Source organism: Dendropsophus ebraccatus, chromosome 3 (assembly GCF_027789765.1).
Source record: "Dendropsophus ebraccatus isolate aDenEbr1 chromosome 3, aDenEbr1.pat, whole genome shotgun sequence".
NCBI classification, from domain to species: domain Eukaryota; kingdom Metazoa; phylum Chordata; class Amphibia; order Anura; family Hylidae; genus Dendropsophus; species Dendropsophus ebraccatus.
The window spans coordinates 201,251,220-201,269,640 of NC_091456.1; the positions used below are offsets into that span (position 1 = coordinate 201,251,220).

At 48.0% G+C, this 18,421-nt stretch overlaps 1 protein-coding gene across 5 annotated transcripts in view; it reads right to left on the reverse strand.

The window, feature by feature from the left end:
- GBA2 (glucosylceramidase beta 2) overlaps nt 1-18,421 on the reverse strand; it is a 133,205-nt gene that overhangs the window by 39,114 nt on the left and 75,670 nt on the right. For all 5 annotated transcript variants that reach the window (XM_069963378.1, XM_069963379.1, XM_069963382.1 and 2 more), the window contains exons 11-14: nt 16,860-17,044; nt 16,066-16,170; nt 1,581-1,688; nt 1,315-1,466 (exon numbers count right to left, since the gene is read on the reverse strand). In XM_069963378.1, coding sequence (XP_069819479.1) covers nt 1,315-1,466; nt 1,581-1,688; nt 16,066-16,170; nt 16,860-17,044 — 550 coding nt within the window. The remainder of the gene's footprint in view (nt 1-1,314; nt 1,467-1,580; nt 1,689-16,065; nt 16,171-16,859; nt 17,045-18,421) is intronic.

The following is an 18,421-nucleotide window of genomic DNA, read 5'->3' on the forward strand; positions in this document are numbered from 1 at the left end:
TCCCAGGTAGGTATTCTTGGTCATGTGATACTTATCTAGCAGACTGGCCACAGATCTCTCAGGTAGGTGGTATTCTTGGTCATGTGATACTTACCCGGCAGACTGGCCACATGTCTCTCAGGTAGGTGGTATTCTTAGGTATGTGATACTTATCTAGCAGACTGGCCACATGTCTCTCAGGTAGGTGGTATACTTGGTCATGTGATACCTGGCAGACTGGCCACAGATCTCCCAGGTAGGTGGTATACTTGGTCATGTGATACCTGGCAGACTGGCCACAGATCTCCCAGGTAGGTGGTATACTTGGTCATGTGATACCTGGCAGACTGGCCACATGTCTCTCAGGTAGGTGGTATTCTTAGGTATGTGATACTTATCTAGCAGACTGGCCACAGATCTCTCAGGTAGGTGGTATTCTTGGTCATGTGATACTTATCTAGCAGACTGGCCTCAGATCTCTCAGGTAGGTGGTATTCTTAGGTATGTGATACTTACCCGGCAGACTGGCCACATGTCTCTCAGGTAGGTGGTATTCTTCGTTTTGTGATACTTATCTGGCAGACTGGCCACAGATCTCTCAGGTAGGTGGTATTCTTAGGTATGTGATACTTACCCGGCAGACTGGCCACATGTCTCTCAGGTAGGTGGTATTCTTAGGTATGTGATACTTATCTAGCAGACTGGCCACAGATCTCCCAGGTAGGTGGTATTCTTGGTCATGGGATACCTGGCAGACTGGCCACAGATCTCTCAGGTAGGTGGTATTCTTAGGTATGTGATACTTACCCGGCAGACTGGCCACATGTCTCTCAGGTAGGTGGTATTCTTAGGTATGTGATACTTATCTAGCAGACTGGCCACAGATCTCCCAGGTAGGTATTCTTGGTCATGTGATACTTATCTAGCAGACTGGCCACAGATCTCTCAGGTAGGTGGTATTCTTGGTCATGTGATACTTACCCGGCAGACTGGCCACATGTCTCTCAGGTAGGTGGTATTCTTAGGTATGTGATACTTACCCGGCAGACTGGCCACATATCTCTCAGGTAGGTGGTATTCTTAGGTATGTGATACTTATCTGGCAGACTGGCCACAGATCTCCCAGGTAGGTGGTATTCTTGGTCATGTGATACTTACCCGGCAGACTGGCCACAGATCTCTCAGGTAGGTGGTATTCTTGGTTATGTAATACTTATCTAGCAGACTGGCCACAGATCTCCCAGGTAGGTGGTATTCTAGGTCATGTGATACTTATCTAGCAGACTGGCCACAGATCTCCCAGGTAGGTGGTATACTTGGTCATGTGATACTTACCCGGCAGACTGGCCACAGATCTCTCAGGTAGGTGGTATTCTTGGTCATATAGTAGTCTCTATAGACCTGCAGCACAAACTTGAGGTTGAGATCCTTCCAGTCGGCAGTGTCATGGATGAGGTAGGCGTTGAGTTTCTGCCACGGCTCATCATCTGAGAGAGAGAAAATCAGCATAACACTGGGCCCGATGTATGATTGTGTAACAGGAAGGGTGTGGCCTCCCAACCGAGGGCGTGGCCTAACGTTACAGGTGAGTGAGGTCATACCTGGGTCTCCGATGTCATGAGGGACCACGTTCTTACTCTTCACAGGAGCCACAGAACCGCTCATCAAATACTTTCTCCTTTCTGGATCCTCCTGAAGAACCGAGGCGGCTAAGAGAGAAATACAGAGTACAATCATTCAGGATGTATACAGGAGGAGGACCCCCCACACATATATATACAGGAGGACCCCCCCACACATATATATACAGGGGGACCCCCCCACACATATATATACAGGAGGACCCCCCCACACATATATATACAGGGGCCCCCCCCCCACACATATATATACAGGGGCCCCCCCCCCACACATATATATACAGGGGCCCCCCCACACACATATATATACAGGGGCCCCCCCCCACACACATATATATACAGGGGGACCCCCCCTCACACACACATCTACATCTCAGCAATATCTCCTTGGCACTTGACCTTTCAACATAATATACAGCTGACACATTCCGTCAACACTTCAGCCTGTCTCCATGTAAAACAATTAAGCACTGATGCCAATAACAATGTCGGTTTTCCATCAAATTGTTAGTGAAAACATTACTAAAGCACTGTAATACTTCAACCTGTGTCCAAGAATAATTTAACTCTTCTTGGCACTGTGTTTTGCAGGTAATATAGCATGGCTAAACATTATATTGTATTACTCTGCTCCAGGTGTTTATACAGTACTGTTATATGTCCACCTGATTACAAGTGACAATTCAATCCTTCATACTGATGGGTTTTTGCACAAATGTTAATTCTACAAAGAATGTTTGTATTTTTCTGCATCAAGCTTTTATACTGAGCCAGTCTGTGTCCAAGTATACCACCATTGACATGTGAGACAGCTCTTTAAGGGAATATATTTATACTTCAGTCTGTGTCCAAGTATACCACCATCGACATGTGAGACAGCTCTTTAAGGGAATATATTTATACTTCAGTCTGTGTCCAAGTATACCACCATCGACATGTGAGACAGCTCTTTAAGGGAATATATTTATACTTCAGTCTGTGTCCAAGTATACCACCATCGACATGTGAGACAGCTCTTTAAGGGAATGTATTTATACTTCAGTCTGTGTCCAAGTATACCACCATCAACATGTGAGACAGCTCTTTAAGGGAATGTATTTATACTTCAGTCTGTGTCCAAGTATACCACCATCGACATGTGAGACAGCTCTTTAAGGGAATGTATTTATACTTCAGTCTGTGTCCAAGTATACCACCATCAACATGTGAGACAGCTCTTTAAGGGAATGTATTTATACTTCAGTCTGTGTCCAAGTATACCACCATCAACATGTGAGACAGCTCTTTAAGGGAATGTATTTATACTTCAGTCTGTGTCCAAGTATACCACCATCAACATGTGAGACAGCTCTTTAAGGGAATATATTTATACTTCAGTCTGTGTCCAAGTATACCACCATCAACATGTGAGACAGCTCTTTAAGGGAATGCATTTCAGCCATTATATTTCAGTCTGTGTCCAAGTATACCACCATTGACATGTCAGACAGCTATTTAAGGGAATGTACTTCAGCCATGTCCCAGCCATTATACTTCAGTCTGTGTCCAAGTTTACCACCAAATAGTAACTTTATGTGGTCAGAGACACAGATGTACGTGATAAAAGACGTGTCCCCACAGTATCTTGTACAGACAAGTAAGGAAAGGTAAAACTTTTTTGTAGCATTGCCCTGAAAGCTTTAGGAACAAATCTTAAATGTAGTTCATGGCTACAAGTAATTTTATGTAAGGAAACTTAGCTAGGCCCTACTAACAACCGTGCCTGTCTATTTAAGAGACGGTCTGGTGTGGGTGTCCCCTTCAGTCCAGATGGGGCGCCCCTGTAGATAACCTGATTGTAGTGTGCTGATGTGTTTGGATACGGTCAGTATGGCCTATATGAGGGAAGTCAGTCAATCATGGAGTAATGTGCCAGTCCACATGCTCCCCATTGGCTAGCTAGGACCTGAAGTCGTGTCCCAACGTGTTTCCCCCAGAAAGTCAGATTGGGTTCATCAGTGGATCGACAGGTCAAGATCCTCTAATATATGGTGAGGTCACTGTATAAAGAGCATTAGTTTAGAATCTCCTTGTACCCTAAACAGGTTGGGGGTCCGTATTGTCCTGTGATGTGTCCTGGTCCTCCTATTGGATAAGTGTCTGGGGTAATGCTCTCTTATTCTCAGGCACTATAAGGGTGTGCAGTAAACATAGTTAGATTATACCCTACAGCCATATAGGTAAGAGCCCGCAGGATGAGATGGGCAGATGGTGGAGGATTCGTGTCACTCTGGTGATGGAGAATTCCCAGGAGAAGGCCATCCCCAGTGCGGGGGCTGTTCAGGGCAGGAAGGTGTATAGTTTGTAAGATGTCTGATGGCAGCTATAAAGCATATAGAGGAGGATGAACGCCGCTCATACCGCTCCCCTCCACACTTAGGTGCCAAAGGTGGCCTCTCTGATGAGGTTGTACATAGATGGGTGTGGGAGACTAAAGTGGTAGTGATGTAGTCCCAGAGCGGAGCTATAAATACAAAGGCCTGAGCTTGTGTCTCATAAAACTCAGTGTGAATACAGCCCAATGTAACATAAGCGGCCTCACAATATAGGGACGTTCAGTGGACTTCCTCCAGCAGGGTCAGTCTAGGTCCAAGCAGATGTGTGCACAGGAAGCTGGATATGGCGTCCTATGACAGAATAGTGATCCCTACTGTTGTATCAGACTGAATGATGCCACTAGTCTTATACAGATATCCATTGTAGGAGACGCCCCCACAGTCTGGTGTCCCGAGTGGCTGCAGAACGTCTGCGGCATCGGAAGATGATGACTTCTTCACCAGCTGTCGTGCTGGGCAAGCGGCGGGCCGGGCACAGAAGAAAAGAGCTGGTGGATGGAGTGGCGCTGCAGGATACCAGCGGTGTGCAGGGCATTGGTGAGTGTAGCAACTATGGCGCCCCCCACTCCTGTCAGCTCTCCTTCCACTGAGCAGGCATTGTTATATGTGGATAGATCTGTGTAAGGATCGCTGCGTTCCTCAGGATGTTCGGCAAATCTGCTGAGGCAGCTCCTAATGCTGTGCATGCCGATAGTAGTGTGAATGTGCAGCCCCTTACTAACAAGGAGGTTGGGTCCTTTGGTCAGGCATGGGTTAATGCTCCTGTAGGTAGAGATATGCCCAGATTGGAGTGTGGTAGTGATGTGGGTGATAGAAATGATGTGCCTGTTCCCAAGCCTGGTATCCCTGATGTGTGCCTGAAGGAAGCCTAACCATGTGGGATCTCACCTTTGGGATATCATTTAACTTCTGGGATCTATTAAGGATCAAATTTGGCGTCTGGAGTATATAGGTGTCTTCACTTACTGCCCCACTTTAAGGAGAGGTCTGGAAAGAAGGAGGAGGAGGGCAAAAAGCCTCCAGTCTCCAGACACTTAATAATTGGTTATTTTTTATTGGTTTTCGTGTGTGGGGTGCTTTGTGCTGGATAACGTTCTGCGTTCTGTCCGATTAAGGTCTCGTGACGTTGACGAGAAATTGTTGAAAGAAATTTGGGAGGGAAGGACAGAAGGCTCTTTTCAATGTCCGCCGTGCCCTAATTTCAGGGTTTCTCCTTTAGGCTTGATCCCTAAAAAGGAACCGCATGGATTCCTGCGGGGTATAACTCGCTTATTACCGGTGTGTCCTGCGGGGTATAACCCGCTTATTATCGGTGTGTCCTGCGGGGTATAACCCGCTTATTATCGGTGTGTACTGCGGGGTATAAATCGCTTATTACCGGTGTGTCCTGCGGGGTATAAATCGCTTATTACCGGTGTGTCCTGCGGGGTATAACTCGCTTATTATCGGTGTGTACTGCGGGGTATAACCCGCTTATTACCGGTGTGTCCTGCGGGGTATAACCCGCTTATTACCGGTGTGTCCTGCGGGGTATAACTCGCTTATTACCGGTGTGTCCTGCGGGGTATAACCCGCTTATTATCGGTGTGTCCTGCGGGGTATAACCCGCTTATTATCGGTGTGTACTGCGGGGTATAAATCGCTTATTACCGGTGTGTCCTGCGGGGTATAAATCGCTTATTACCGGTGTGTCCTGCGGGGTATAACTCGCTTATTATCGGTGTGTACTGCGGGGTATAAATCGCTTATTATCGGTGTGTCCTGCGGGGTATAACTCGCTTATTGCCGGTGTGTACTGCAGGGTATAACTCGCTTATTGCCGGTGTGTCCTGCGGGGTATAACTCGCTTATTATCGGTGTGTACTGCGGGGTATAAATCGCTTATTACCGGTGTGTACTGCAGGGTATAACTCGCTTATTACCGGTGTGTCCTGCGGGGTATAACTCGCTTATTACCGGTGTGTCCTGCGGGGTATAAATCGCTTATTACCGGTGTGTACTGCAGGGTATAACTCGCTTATTACCGGTGTGTCCTGCGGGGTATAAATCGCTTATTACCGGTGTGTACTGCAGGGTATAACCGGCTTATTATCGGTGTGTCCTGCGGGGTATAACTCGCTTATTACCGGTGTGTCCTGCGGGGTATAACCCGCTTATTATCGGTGTGTACTGCGGGGTATAACTCGCTTATTACCGGTGTGTCCTGCGGGGTATAAATCGCTTATTACCGGTGTGTCCTGCGGGGTATAAATCGCTTATTACCGGTGTGTACTGCAGGGTATAACTCGCTTATTACCGGTGTGTCCTGCGGGGTATAACTCGCTTATTACCGGTGTGTCCTGCGGGGTATAAATCGCTTATTACCGGTGTGTACTGCAGGGTATAACTCGCTTATTACCGGTGTGTCCTGCGGGGTATAAATCGCTTATTACCGGTGTGTACTGCGGGGGTATAACTCGCTTATTGCCGGTGTGTACTGCGGGGTATAACTCGCTTATTATCGGTGTGTACTGCAGGGTATAACCCGCTTATTACCGGTGTGTCCTGCGGGGTATAACCCGCTTATTATCGGTGTGTACTGCGGGGTATAAATCGCTTATTACCGGTGTGTCCTGCGGGGTATAACCCGCTTATTATCGGTGTGTACTGCGGGGTATAACTCGCTTATTACCGGTGTGTCCTGCGGGGTATAAATCGCTTATTACCGGTGTGTCCTGCGGGGTATAAATCGCTTATTACCGGTGTGTACTGCAGGGTATAACTCGCTTATTGCCGGTGTGTCCTGCGGGGTATAACTCGCTTATTACCGGTGTGTCCTGCGGGGTATAACCCGCTTATTATCGGTGTGTCCTGCGGGGTATAACTCGCTTATTATCGGTGTGTACTGCGGGGTATAAATCGCTTATTACCGGTGTGTCCTGCGGGGTATAACTCGCTTATCACTGGTGTGTCCTGCGGGGTATAACTGGCTTATTGCCGGTGTGTACTGCGGGGTATAACCCGCTTATTACCGGTGTGTCCTGCGGGGTATAACTCGCTTATTGCCAGTGTGTCCTGCGGGGTATAACTCGCTTATTACCGGTGTGTCCTGCGGGGTATAACTCGCTTATTACCGGTGTGTCCTGCAGGGTATAACTCGCTTATTATCAGTGTGTCCTGCGGGGTATAACTCGCTTATTACTGGTGTGTCCTGCGGGGTATAACCCGCTTATTATCGGTGTGTCCTGCGGGGTATAACCCGCTTATTGCCAGTGTGTCCTGCGGGGTATAACTCGCTTATTGCCGGTGTGTCCTGCGGGGTATAAATGACTTATCGCCAGTGTGTCCTGCAGGGTATAACTCGCTTATCACTGGTGTGTCCTGCGGGGTATAACTGGCTTATTGCCGGTGTGTACTGCGGGGTATAACCCGCTTATTGCCAGTGTGTCCTGCGGGGTATAACTCGCTTATTACCGGTGTGTCCTGCGGGGTATAACTCGCTTATTGCCAGTGTGTCCTGCGGGGTATAACTCGCTTATTACCGGTGTGTCCTGCGGGGTATAACCCGCTTATTATCGGTGTGTTCTGTGGGGTATAACCCGCTTATTATCGGTGTGTACTGCAGGGTATAACCCGCTTATTATCGGTGTGTCCTGCGGGGTATAACTCGCTTATTGCCAGTGTGTCCTGCGGGGTATAACTCGCTTATTATCGGTGTGTCCTGCGGGGTATAAATCGCTTATTACCGGTGTGTCCTGCGGGGTATAAATCGCTTATTACCGGTGTGTCCTGCGGGGTATAACTCGCTTATTACCAGTGTGTCCTGCGGGGTATAACTCGCTTATTACTGGTGTGTCCTGCGGGGTATAACTCGCTTATTACCGGTGTGTCCTGCGGGGTATAACTCGCTTATTACTGGTGTGTCCTGCGGGGTATAACTCGCTTATTGCCGGTGTGTCCTGCGGGGTATAACTCGCTTATCGCCAGTGTGTCCTGCAGGGTATAACCCGCTTATTACCAGTGTGTCCTGCGGGGTATAACTCGCTTATTACCAGTGTGTCCTGCGGGGTATAACTCGCTTATTACTGGTGTGTCCTGCGGGGTATAACTCGCTTATTACCGGTGTGTCCTGCGGGGTATAACTCGCTTATTACTGGTGTGTCCTGCGGGGTATAAATCACTTATTGCCGGTGTGTCCTGCGGGGTATAACTCGCTTATCGCCAGTGTGTCCTGCAGGGTATAACCCGCTTATTACCAGTGTGTCCTGCGGGGTATAACTCGCTTATTACCAGTGTGTCCTGCGGGGTATAACTCGCTTATTACCAGTGTGTCCTGCGGGGTATAACTCGCTTATTACCGGTGTGTCCTGCGGGGTATAACTCGCTTATTGCCAGTGTGTCCTGCGGGGTATAATTCTTTGGGGTTTATGTGGCGGAATCAGTTTTACTTTGACATATCACTCCCGATGGGTTTTAGTAGGCCTTGTTTTTATTTTGAATCTTTGTTGTGTTTTTTGGAATGGGAACTGAGAGAACGAACGGGACTGTCGAATTGTACTTTGGACGACTTCTTATTTGTGGCTAGGGCTCGATCTGACGATTGTGATAGCTTGATATATACGTTTGTGCATACCTGTCGTTATTTTGGGGTGCATCCGGTTGGTAAGACCATTTCCCCCTGTACTAGGATAGAATATTTGGTAATAAATATTGATACTAGTCTGATGGAATCTGATCTGTGCCTTGTTGACGTCTATGTCAGATAGGAAGAAGGTGACTTTATGGGAGATGCAGAGCCTGTTGGGTAACTTTGTGTTTGCAGTTAGAATTATTCCGTTGGGAGAAGTGTTTTATAGAAGACTGTATATGGCTACTCGGAGGCTGAGGTCTCCGTATTATCATATACGGCTTACCCTGGCCTTGAAGGAAGATTAGTTTTTGTAGCATAATTTTTTGTCTAATTTCAACGGGAGAGCTGTCTGGCAGGAGGAGTTTATGGAGGCTAGTACAATGGGCCTGTACAATGATGCTGCTGGGAGTTGTGGGTTTAGGGTGTTCTGGAACAATCACTGGTGTGCCTCACCGCGGCATCTGGAACAATCACTGGTGTGCCTCACCGCGGCATCTGGAACAATCACTGGTGTGCCTCACCGCGGCATCTGGAACAATCACTGGTGTGCCTCACCGCGGCATCTTGAACAATCACTGGTGTGCCTCACCGCGGCATCTGGAACAATCACTGGTGTGCCTCACCGCGGCATCTGGAACAATCATTGGTGTGCCTCACCGCGGCATCTGGAACAATCACTGGTGTGCCTCACCGCGGCATCTGGAACAATCACTGGTGTGCCTCACCGCGGCATCTGGAACAATCACTGGTGTGCCTCACCGCGGCATCTGGAACAATCACGGGTGTGCCTCACCGCGGCATCTGGAACAATCACTGGTGTGCCTCACCGCGGCATCTGGAACAATCACTGGTGTGCCTCACCGCGGCATCTGGAACAATCACTGGTGTGCCTCACCGCGGCATCTGGAACAATCATTGGTGTGCCTCACCGCGGCATCTGGAACAATCACTGGTGTGCCTCACCGCGGCATCTGGAACAATCACTGGTGTGCCTCACCGCGGCATCTGGAACAATCACTGGTGTGCCTCACCGCGGCATCTGGAACAATCACTGGTGTGCCTCACCGCGGCATCTGGAACAATCACGGGTGTGCCTCACAGCGGCATCTGGAACAATCATGGTGTGCCTCAGCCTCATACATCTTGGGTTGAGTCGGGAGTTGTTAACTGGCTTCCCCAGTTCGGGTGGTGTTGGACTACTTGGTGGTTAGACCTGGCTTCCCCGGTTCAGTTGGTGTTGGAGTATTTGTTGGTTAGACCTGGCTTCCCCAGTTCGGGTGGTGTTGGAGTACTTGTTGGTTAGACCTGGCTTCCCAGGTTCGGGTGGTGTTTGGTTAGACCTGGCTTCCCCGGTTCAGTTGGAGTTGGGAGTATTTGTTGGTTAGACCTGGCTTCCCCGGTTTGGGTGGTGTTGGAGTTCTTGTTGGTTAGACCTGGGTTCCCTGGTTCGGGTGGTGTTTGGTTAGGCCTGGCTTCCCTGGTCATGGATGGTTTGTCCTTATCTAAGTTTCCGTTTGTTTCTGTTTTTAGGAAATGTCTGAAGAGGGTACGGATAGATGTTACAGGTTTTTCTGCGGGTTCGTTCCGGATTGAAGCTGCTACTGAGGCATTTTGTTTGGGTTTATCCTCTACTAACACGAAGAGATTAGGAAGGTGGAGCTTGCAAAGGTATAACCTGTATATTAGACCTCGTTTATGTGTTTGATTTATTGCCGGTCGGGCTCATATCCTCTTATGGGTCCTGGGTCATTCGTACATACATTGGGCTCATAGACGCGCAGTGGAGAGTTTATTCGCCTGACTCAGGTAGCAGTGTTCTGGGCCGACTTAGGGGTCTACCTAGGTTCCAACCTTTTGATCTGGTGAAGATAGGAGCCTTGTGTGGCCTCCTCCTGATGGTATAATTATATTTGCAGGCAGAAATTACATCAGACGGGGGCCACAAATTCCTCATTTCAGGACATGAAATTGATGTTCGGAATTCTGCATAGTTTATATCCTCAGACTATTTTCTGTTTTTCGGAGATTGCTCTGAGACTCATTTGCTCATATCGAGGTTTCACTTTCCCCGATATTATTCGGTGCCGCCTGAATAGGGGTACAGCGCAGTTTTGGGCTTATGGTACCACCACACCAATTTGGAAGATTTTATTCCAAGCCTGTATGGTGTTGACGGTATACATCTGTCCGATATAGGCCTGAAGGTTTTTAATTTGGGTTTGCAAACTTTAGTGGAGATGGCCATGGCATTGGTGGGGTCATGCACGGCTTTGTGGGGTGGGTCACCCCTGCCATGGTGGCGGTGGACAATATCACTTATGGACTAAAGTTTTAATATCTGGTGTAAGTTCATGCAACATGCAATATTTATTTAAATTAAAAGTTTATTCAAAAAAGGTAAAAGCTGGTCCTTATATACACACATTGTGGCCTCACCGCCCACCGCTACACAAAAGGTTGTCTGTGTCTTTATTTATTAAAATGGATAGATTATAAGGAGAGAGGGGATGCCTTTTACACTCACATGCAACGTGACGTTGGTGGATGGAGGAGACATGATGTCCCCGATGTGCACAATGGGATTCAGCTCTGGGGAACGGGTAGCCAGTCCATAGCTTCACTGCCTCCATCTTGTAAGAACTGCTGCCACACTTCAGCCACATGAGGTCTAGCATTGTCCTGCATTAGGAGGAACCCCAACCGCACCAGCATATGGTCTCACAAGGGCTCTGAGGGTCTCGCTACCTAATGGCAGTCAGGCTACCTCTGGCAGCACATGGAGGGCTGTGCGGCCCCCCAAAGAAATGCCCCCCCCCCCCCCACACCATTACTGACCCCCTGCCAGACCGCTCATGCTGAAGAACGTTGCAGGCAGCAGATCGCTCTCCACACCGTCTCCAGACTCTGTCACGTCTGTCACATGTGCTCAGTGTAAACCTGCTCTCATCTATGAGGAGCACAGGGGACGCCAGTGGTGAATCTGCCAATCTTGGTGTTCTCTGGCCAAGCGTCCTGCACCGTGTTGGTCTGTGAGCACAACCCCCATCTGTGGAAGTCGGGCCCTCATACCGTCCTCATGGAGTCTGTATCTAACAGTTTGTGCTGACATGTACATTTGTGGCTGCTGAAGGTCATTGTGCAGGTCTCTGGCAGTGCTCCTCCTGGTCCTCCTTGCACAGAGGCGGAGGTAGCGGTCCTGCTGCTGGGTTGTTGCCCTCCTATGGCCTCCTCCACATCTCCTGGTGTACTGGCCTGTCTCCTGGTAGCCTCTAGCCTCTGGACACTACGGCCTTCTCCACATCTCCAGGTGTACTGGCCTGTCTCCTGGTAGCCTCCAGCCTCTGCACACTACGGCCTCCTCCACGTCTCCTGGTGTACTGGCCTGTCTCCTGGTAGCCTCCAGCCTCTGGACACTACGGCCTCCTCCACATCTCCTGGTGTACTGGCCTGTCTCCTGGTAGCCTCCAGCCTCTGGACACTACGGCCTCCTCCACGTCTCCTGGTGTACTGGCCTGTCTCCTGGTAGCCTCCAGCCTCTGGACACTACGGTCTCCTCCACGTCTCCTGGTGTACTGGCCTGTCTCCTGGTACCCTCCAGCCTCTGGACACTACGGCCTCCTCCACATCTGGTGTACTGGCCTGTCTCCTGGTAGCCTCCAGCCTCTGGACACTACGGCCTCCTCCATGTCTCCTGGTGTACTGGCCTGTCTCCTGGTACCCTCCAGCCTCTGGACACTATGGCCTCCTCCACATCTCCTGGTGTACTGGCCTGTCTCCTGGTAGCACCTCCAACCTCTGGACACTACGGCCTCCTTCACGTCTCCTGGTGTACTGGCCTGTCTCCTGGTAGCCTCCAGCCTCTGGACACTACGGCCTTCTCCACATCTCCAGGTGTACTGGCCTGTCTCCTGGTAGCCTCCAGCCTCTGCACACTACGGCCTCCTCCACGTCTCCTGGTGTACTGGCCTGTCTCCTGGTAGCCTCCAGCCTCTGGACACTACGGCCTCCTCCACATCTCCTGGTGTACTGGCCTGTCTCCTGGTAGCCTCCAGCCTCTGGACACTACGGCCTCCTCCACGTCTCCTGGTGTACTGGCCTGTCTCCTGGTAGCCTCCAGCCTCTGGACACTACGGTCTCCTCCACGTCTCCTGGTGTACTGGCCTGTCTCCTGGTACCCTCCAGCCTCTGGACACTACGGCCTCCTCCACATCTGGTGTACTGGCCTGTCTCCTGGTAGCCTCCAGCCTCTGGACACTACGGCCTCCTCCATGTCTCCTGGTGTACTGGCCTGTCTCCTGGTACCCTCCAGCCTCTGGACACTATGGCCTCCTCCACATCTCCTGGTGTACTGGCCTGTCTCCTGGTAGCACCTCCAGCCTCTGGACACTACGGCCTCCTCCACATCTCCAGGTGTACTGGCCTGTCTCCTGGTAGCCTCCAGCCTCTGGACACTATGGCCTCCTCCACGTCTCCTGGTGTACTGGCCTGTCTCCTGGTAGCCTCCAGCCTCTGGACACTACGGCCTCCTCCACGTCTCCTGGTGTACTGGCCTGTCTCCTGGTAGCCTCCAGCCTCTGGACACTACGGTCTCCTCCACGTCTCCTGGTGTACTGGCCTGTCTCCTGGTAGCCTCCAGCCTCTGGACACTACGGCCTCCTCCACATCTCCTGGTGTACTGGCCTGTCTCCTGGTAGCCTCCAGCCTCTGGACACTACGGCCTCCTCCACGTCTCCTGGTGTACTGGCCTGTCTCCTGGTAGCCTCCAGCCTCTGGACACTACGGTCTCCTCCACGTCTCCTGGTGTACTGGCCTGTTTCCTGGTAGCACCTCTGCACACTACCCTGACAGACACAGCAAACCTTCTCGCCACAGCTTGCATTGATGTGCCATCCTGGATGAGCTGCACTACCTGAGCCACTTGTGTGGGGTGTAGGGTCTGTCTCAGGCTACCACGAGTGTGAAAGCACCAGCAACATTCAAGAGACCAAAACATCAGCCAGAAAGCCTAGGTAGTGAGAAGGGGTGTGTGGTGTGCACCTGCAGGACCCTCCGTTATTGAGGGGGTCTGGCTGACTGCGGGTGATAGTCAGTGTTCCTTCTTACAGGCCCTATGACACAAAGCCATTATCACCCAGACCCCTATATTTTTTTTTATATAAATAATTATATATATATATATATTCCCCCATATCATACAGTGGCTGATCGGTTTGTACACATCCACATCCAGTCATATACATGACGCAGGTATATACATTCTGACTAGGGATGAGCGAACTTTTGAAAAGTTCTGTTCGGTTCGATCCCCCAAACTTTCCTGAAGTTCTGGTTCTGACGAACCGAAAACAAACCTTGCAATAACGGCTAAATAATTGCAGCTACAATAGTGGGAGTCTGATAGGGTATACTTGTAGTTTCGTGTAGTTGCAGTTGCTATTACAATGAAAAAAGTGGAAAAAATCAAAGTGCAAAAATAGTGGAAAAAAAAAAATAGCCGGCAAATCGGCAATAATGCAGACACCCCTAATGGTTAATATATTTAATTAATAAAACACATTTTCGTTGTAATAAAGTCACTTTCGTTGTTCAATAATTTAATTAAAAGGATTCCATCATTGTGCAATTAAATATACTGTTAAAATAAATATATATATATATATATATATATATGTATATTTATATATTATTAACAGTATATTTAATTGCACAATGATGGATTCATTTAAATTAAATTATTGAACGAAACTAATTTTATTACAACGAAAATTTGTTTTATTAATTAAATATGAATTAGTACAGGAAGCTCCATAAGCCGTTAATTCATATTGCCGGTAATAGAGCTTTCTGTACTAATCATCACTTTACTTTAATGAAAACATCAAATGTTTCTTCTAATTATGTTATCACAATAGCATTATTAGAAGAAACATTTAGAATTATATGTGCGCTCAGCTGATTGGCTGATCGGCTCAGCGCACATATAATGAGCCGGTCCGCAGTACAGTGACTTTATTGTGCTGCGGACCAGCGAAGAGGACACATCGGGGTGAGTATAGAGCTCTCCCCACCCCCTCCCCAGCACTGCACCCCTCCCAGCAAGGAAGGGGGGTCAGTTAACCCCTTCCTTGCTGGGATGGGTGCAGTCTGACATCAGTCTGGCCCCCAAGGGGTTAAGGGGGATGCAATACATCCTCCCTTAACCCCTTGGGGGCCAGACTGTAAGTAGCGATCTGTAAAGATGCTGCATACTGTAAGGTGCACAACACCGCTCACAATGATGGGTGTTGTGCTCCTGTTTGTGTGTTTTTTGTGTGTTTCTCCCTTTTTGTTTTTCAGATATCGGTATCCTGTGGATTACGTCGGATTCCGTGGACTACGTCGATGACCAGTGGTTGTTTGGATTTTTTTTTTTCAAATAAAATGGTCAATGAGGGGTGTGGGGGTGTTTTTATTTGAATAAAAAATTTTTTTTAACTTGTGTCTTGTCTTTATTTCTTTACTTTATAGACTTAGTAGTGGAAGCCGTCAAATAGACGGAATCCATTACTAAGTCGGGGCCTAGTGTTAGCCGGTATAAAATGGCTAACACTAACCCCCCATTATTACCCCAGTACCCAATGCCACCAGGGGTACTGGGAAGAGCCGGGTGCCAGTGGTCCCGGAGCGTCAAAATTGGCGCTCCTGGACCGGGCGGCAGCAGGCTGGGGAGGGCCTAAACCAATGGCTCTTCCCACCCTGGTGTTACTAGGCTGCTGTCGCTTGGTTTTTAACCCGGCTGGTTATGAAAATAGGGGGAACCCTACGTTTTGTTATTTTTTATTATTTAAAAAAAAAACGCATAGGGTCCCCCCTATTTTCATAACCAGCCGGGTTATTACCGGCAATATGAATTAACGGCTTACTGGAGCTTCCTGTACTAATTAATATTTAATTAATAAAACACATTTTTGTTGTAATAAAATCAGTTTTGTTGTTCAATAATTAAATTTAAACGAATCCATCATTGTGCAATTAAATATACATATAAATATACATTTATTTATATATACAATTATTTAAACAGTATATTTAATTGCACAATGATGGATTCGTTTAAATTTGATTATTGAACAATGAAAGTGACTATTACAAAGAGAATGTGTTCTATTAATTAAATATATTAACCATGAGAGACATCGGCATTAGTGCAGAGGATCGCTAATCCAGTAATAGCGATCCCTCTAATCCTGTTTCCCGGCTTTCCCAGATGCATCCAGAGCTGTTTTCATCACTTTCTCAAGATGTCTTTGATTTTACTTGTTATTTTAACCAGATTCGCTACGAACTTTCTCAATCGGTTCGGTGACGAACCGAACTTTTTGCAAAGTTCATAACGAATCTGGTTCGTTACGGTTCGGTTTGCTCATCCCTAATTCTGACTCCATATTCCTCCACAGTATATAGTATATATGTATACACTCACCCATATCATACTGAAGACTGATCTCCAGATGGGGCCACAGCATGATGAGGGCAAAAGAGGCGTAAAAATGGACGTCATATGTGTTATACATGCGGTACTCCTGTCCTGGGGACACACAACGGACATCACAGTGTATACGGGTACAGGAGATGTATACAGGGGTACAGTGTATATAGGGGTACAGATGTATTTTGGGGTACAGTGTATAAAGGGGTACAGACATATGTATATTGGGGTACAGTGTATATAGGGGTGCGTATAGATGTATATTGGGGTACAGTGTATATAGGGGTGCGTATAGATGTATATTGGGGTACAGTGTATATAGGGGTGCGTATAGATGTATATTGGGGTACAGTGTATATAGGGGTGCGTATAGATGTATATTGGGGTACAGTGTATATAGGGGTGCGTATAGATGTATATTGGGGTACAGTGTATATAGGGGTGCGTATAGATGTATATTGGGGTACAGTGTATATAGGGGTGCGTATAGATGTATATTGGGGTACGTATAGATGTATATTGGGGTACAGTGTATATAGGGGTGCGTATAGATGTATATTGGGGTACAGTGTATATAGGGGTACAGTGTATATAGGGGTACAGATGTATTTTGGGGTACAATGTATATAGGGGTACAGATGTATTTTGGGGTACAGTGTATATAGGGGTACAGATGTATTTTGGGGTACAGTGTATATAGGGGTACAGACATATGTATTTTGGGGTACAGTGTATATAGGGGTACAGATGTATATTGGGGTACAGATATATTTTGGGGTACACTGTACCTTCTAGGTAAGCGAAGCGTCCATATTCTTGTAGCAGACTTTTCATTCCCGGCATATGCTCCTGTCCAATCTTCATTAGTTCATCCTCCTCCTCATCCTCACGGACCTCCAGCCACACCGTGCCGCCATCAGCCATGAAGTAGAGCTCATTGAAGAGCGCCGACTTATACCAGGAAGGTAGGAGACTGGGGAAGAGGACACAGAGGTACAGTGTGACCGCTCCTCAGAGGAAACACGCCACCTTACAGGGCAGGAGGGTTACTGCGATCGTTACCACGAAGGTTACTGCGATCCTTACTACCATGGTTACTGCGATCGTTAGTACCATGGTTACTGCGATCCTTACTACCATGGTTACTGCGATCGTTACTACCATGGTTACTGCGATCCTTACTACCATAGTTACTGCGATCGTTACCACGATGGTTACTGCGATCCTTACTACCATGGTTACTGCGATCCTTACTACCATAGTTACTGCGATCGTTACCACGAAGGTTACTGCAATCCTTACCATGAAGGTTACTGCAATCCTTACTACCATAGTTACTGCGATCGTTACCACGAAGGTTACTGCGATCCTTACCACGATGGTTACTGCGATCCTTACCACGATGGTTACTGCGATCCTTACCATGAAGGTTACTGCGATCCTTACCACGATGGTTACTGCGATCCTTACCACGATGGTTACTGCGATCCTTACTACCATGGTTACTGCGATCGTTATCACGATGGTTACTGCGATCCTTACTACCATGGTTACTGCAATCCTTACCACGATGGTTACTGCGATCCTTACTACCATGGTTACTACGATCCTTACCACGATGGTTACTGCGATCCTTACTACCATGGTTACTGCAATCCTTACCACGATGGTTACTGCGATCCTTACCACGAAGGTAACTGCGATCCTTACTACCATGGTTACTGCAATCCTTACCACGATGGTTACTGCGATCCTTACTACCATGGTTACTGCGATCCTTACCACGATGGTTACTGCGATCCTTACTACCATAGTTACTGCGATCCTTACCACGATGGTTACTGCGATCCTTACCACGAAGGTTACTGCGATCCATACCACCATGGTTACTGCGATCCTTACCACGAAGGTTACTGCGATCCATACCACCATGGTTACTGCGATCCTTACCACGAAGGTTACTGCGATTGTTACTACGATGGTTATTGTGATCGTAACTACGATCGTTACTGCGATCCTTACCACGAAGGTTACTGCGATTCTTACCACGATGGTTACTGCGATCATTACTACGATGGTTACCGCGAAGGTTACTGCGATAGTTACTACGATGGTCATTGCGGTCGTTACTACGATGGTTACTGCGATAGTTACTACGATGGTCATTGCGGTCGTTACTACGATGGTTACTGCGATAGTTACTACGATGGTTACTGCGATAGTTACTACGATGGTCATTGCGATCGTTACTACGATGGTTATTGTGATCGTTACTACGATGGTCATTGCGGTTGTTACTACAATGGTTATTGCGATCGTTACCTCTCCTGATCCCAGCAAAACAATTACA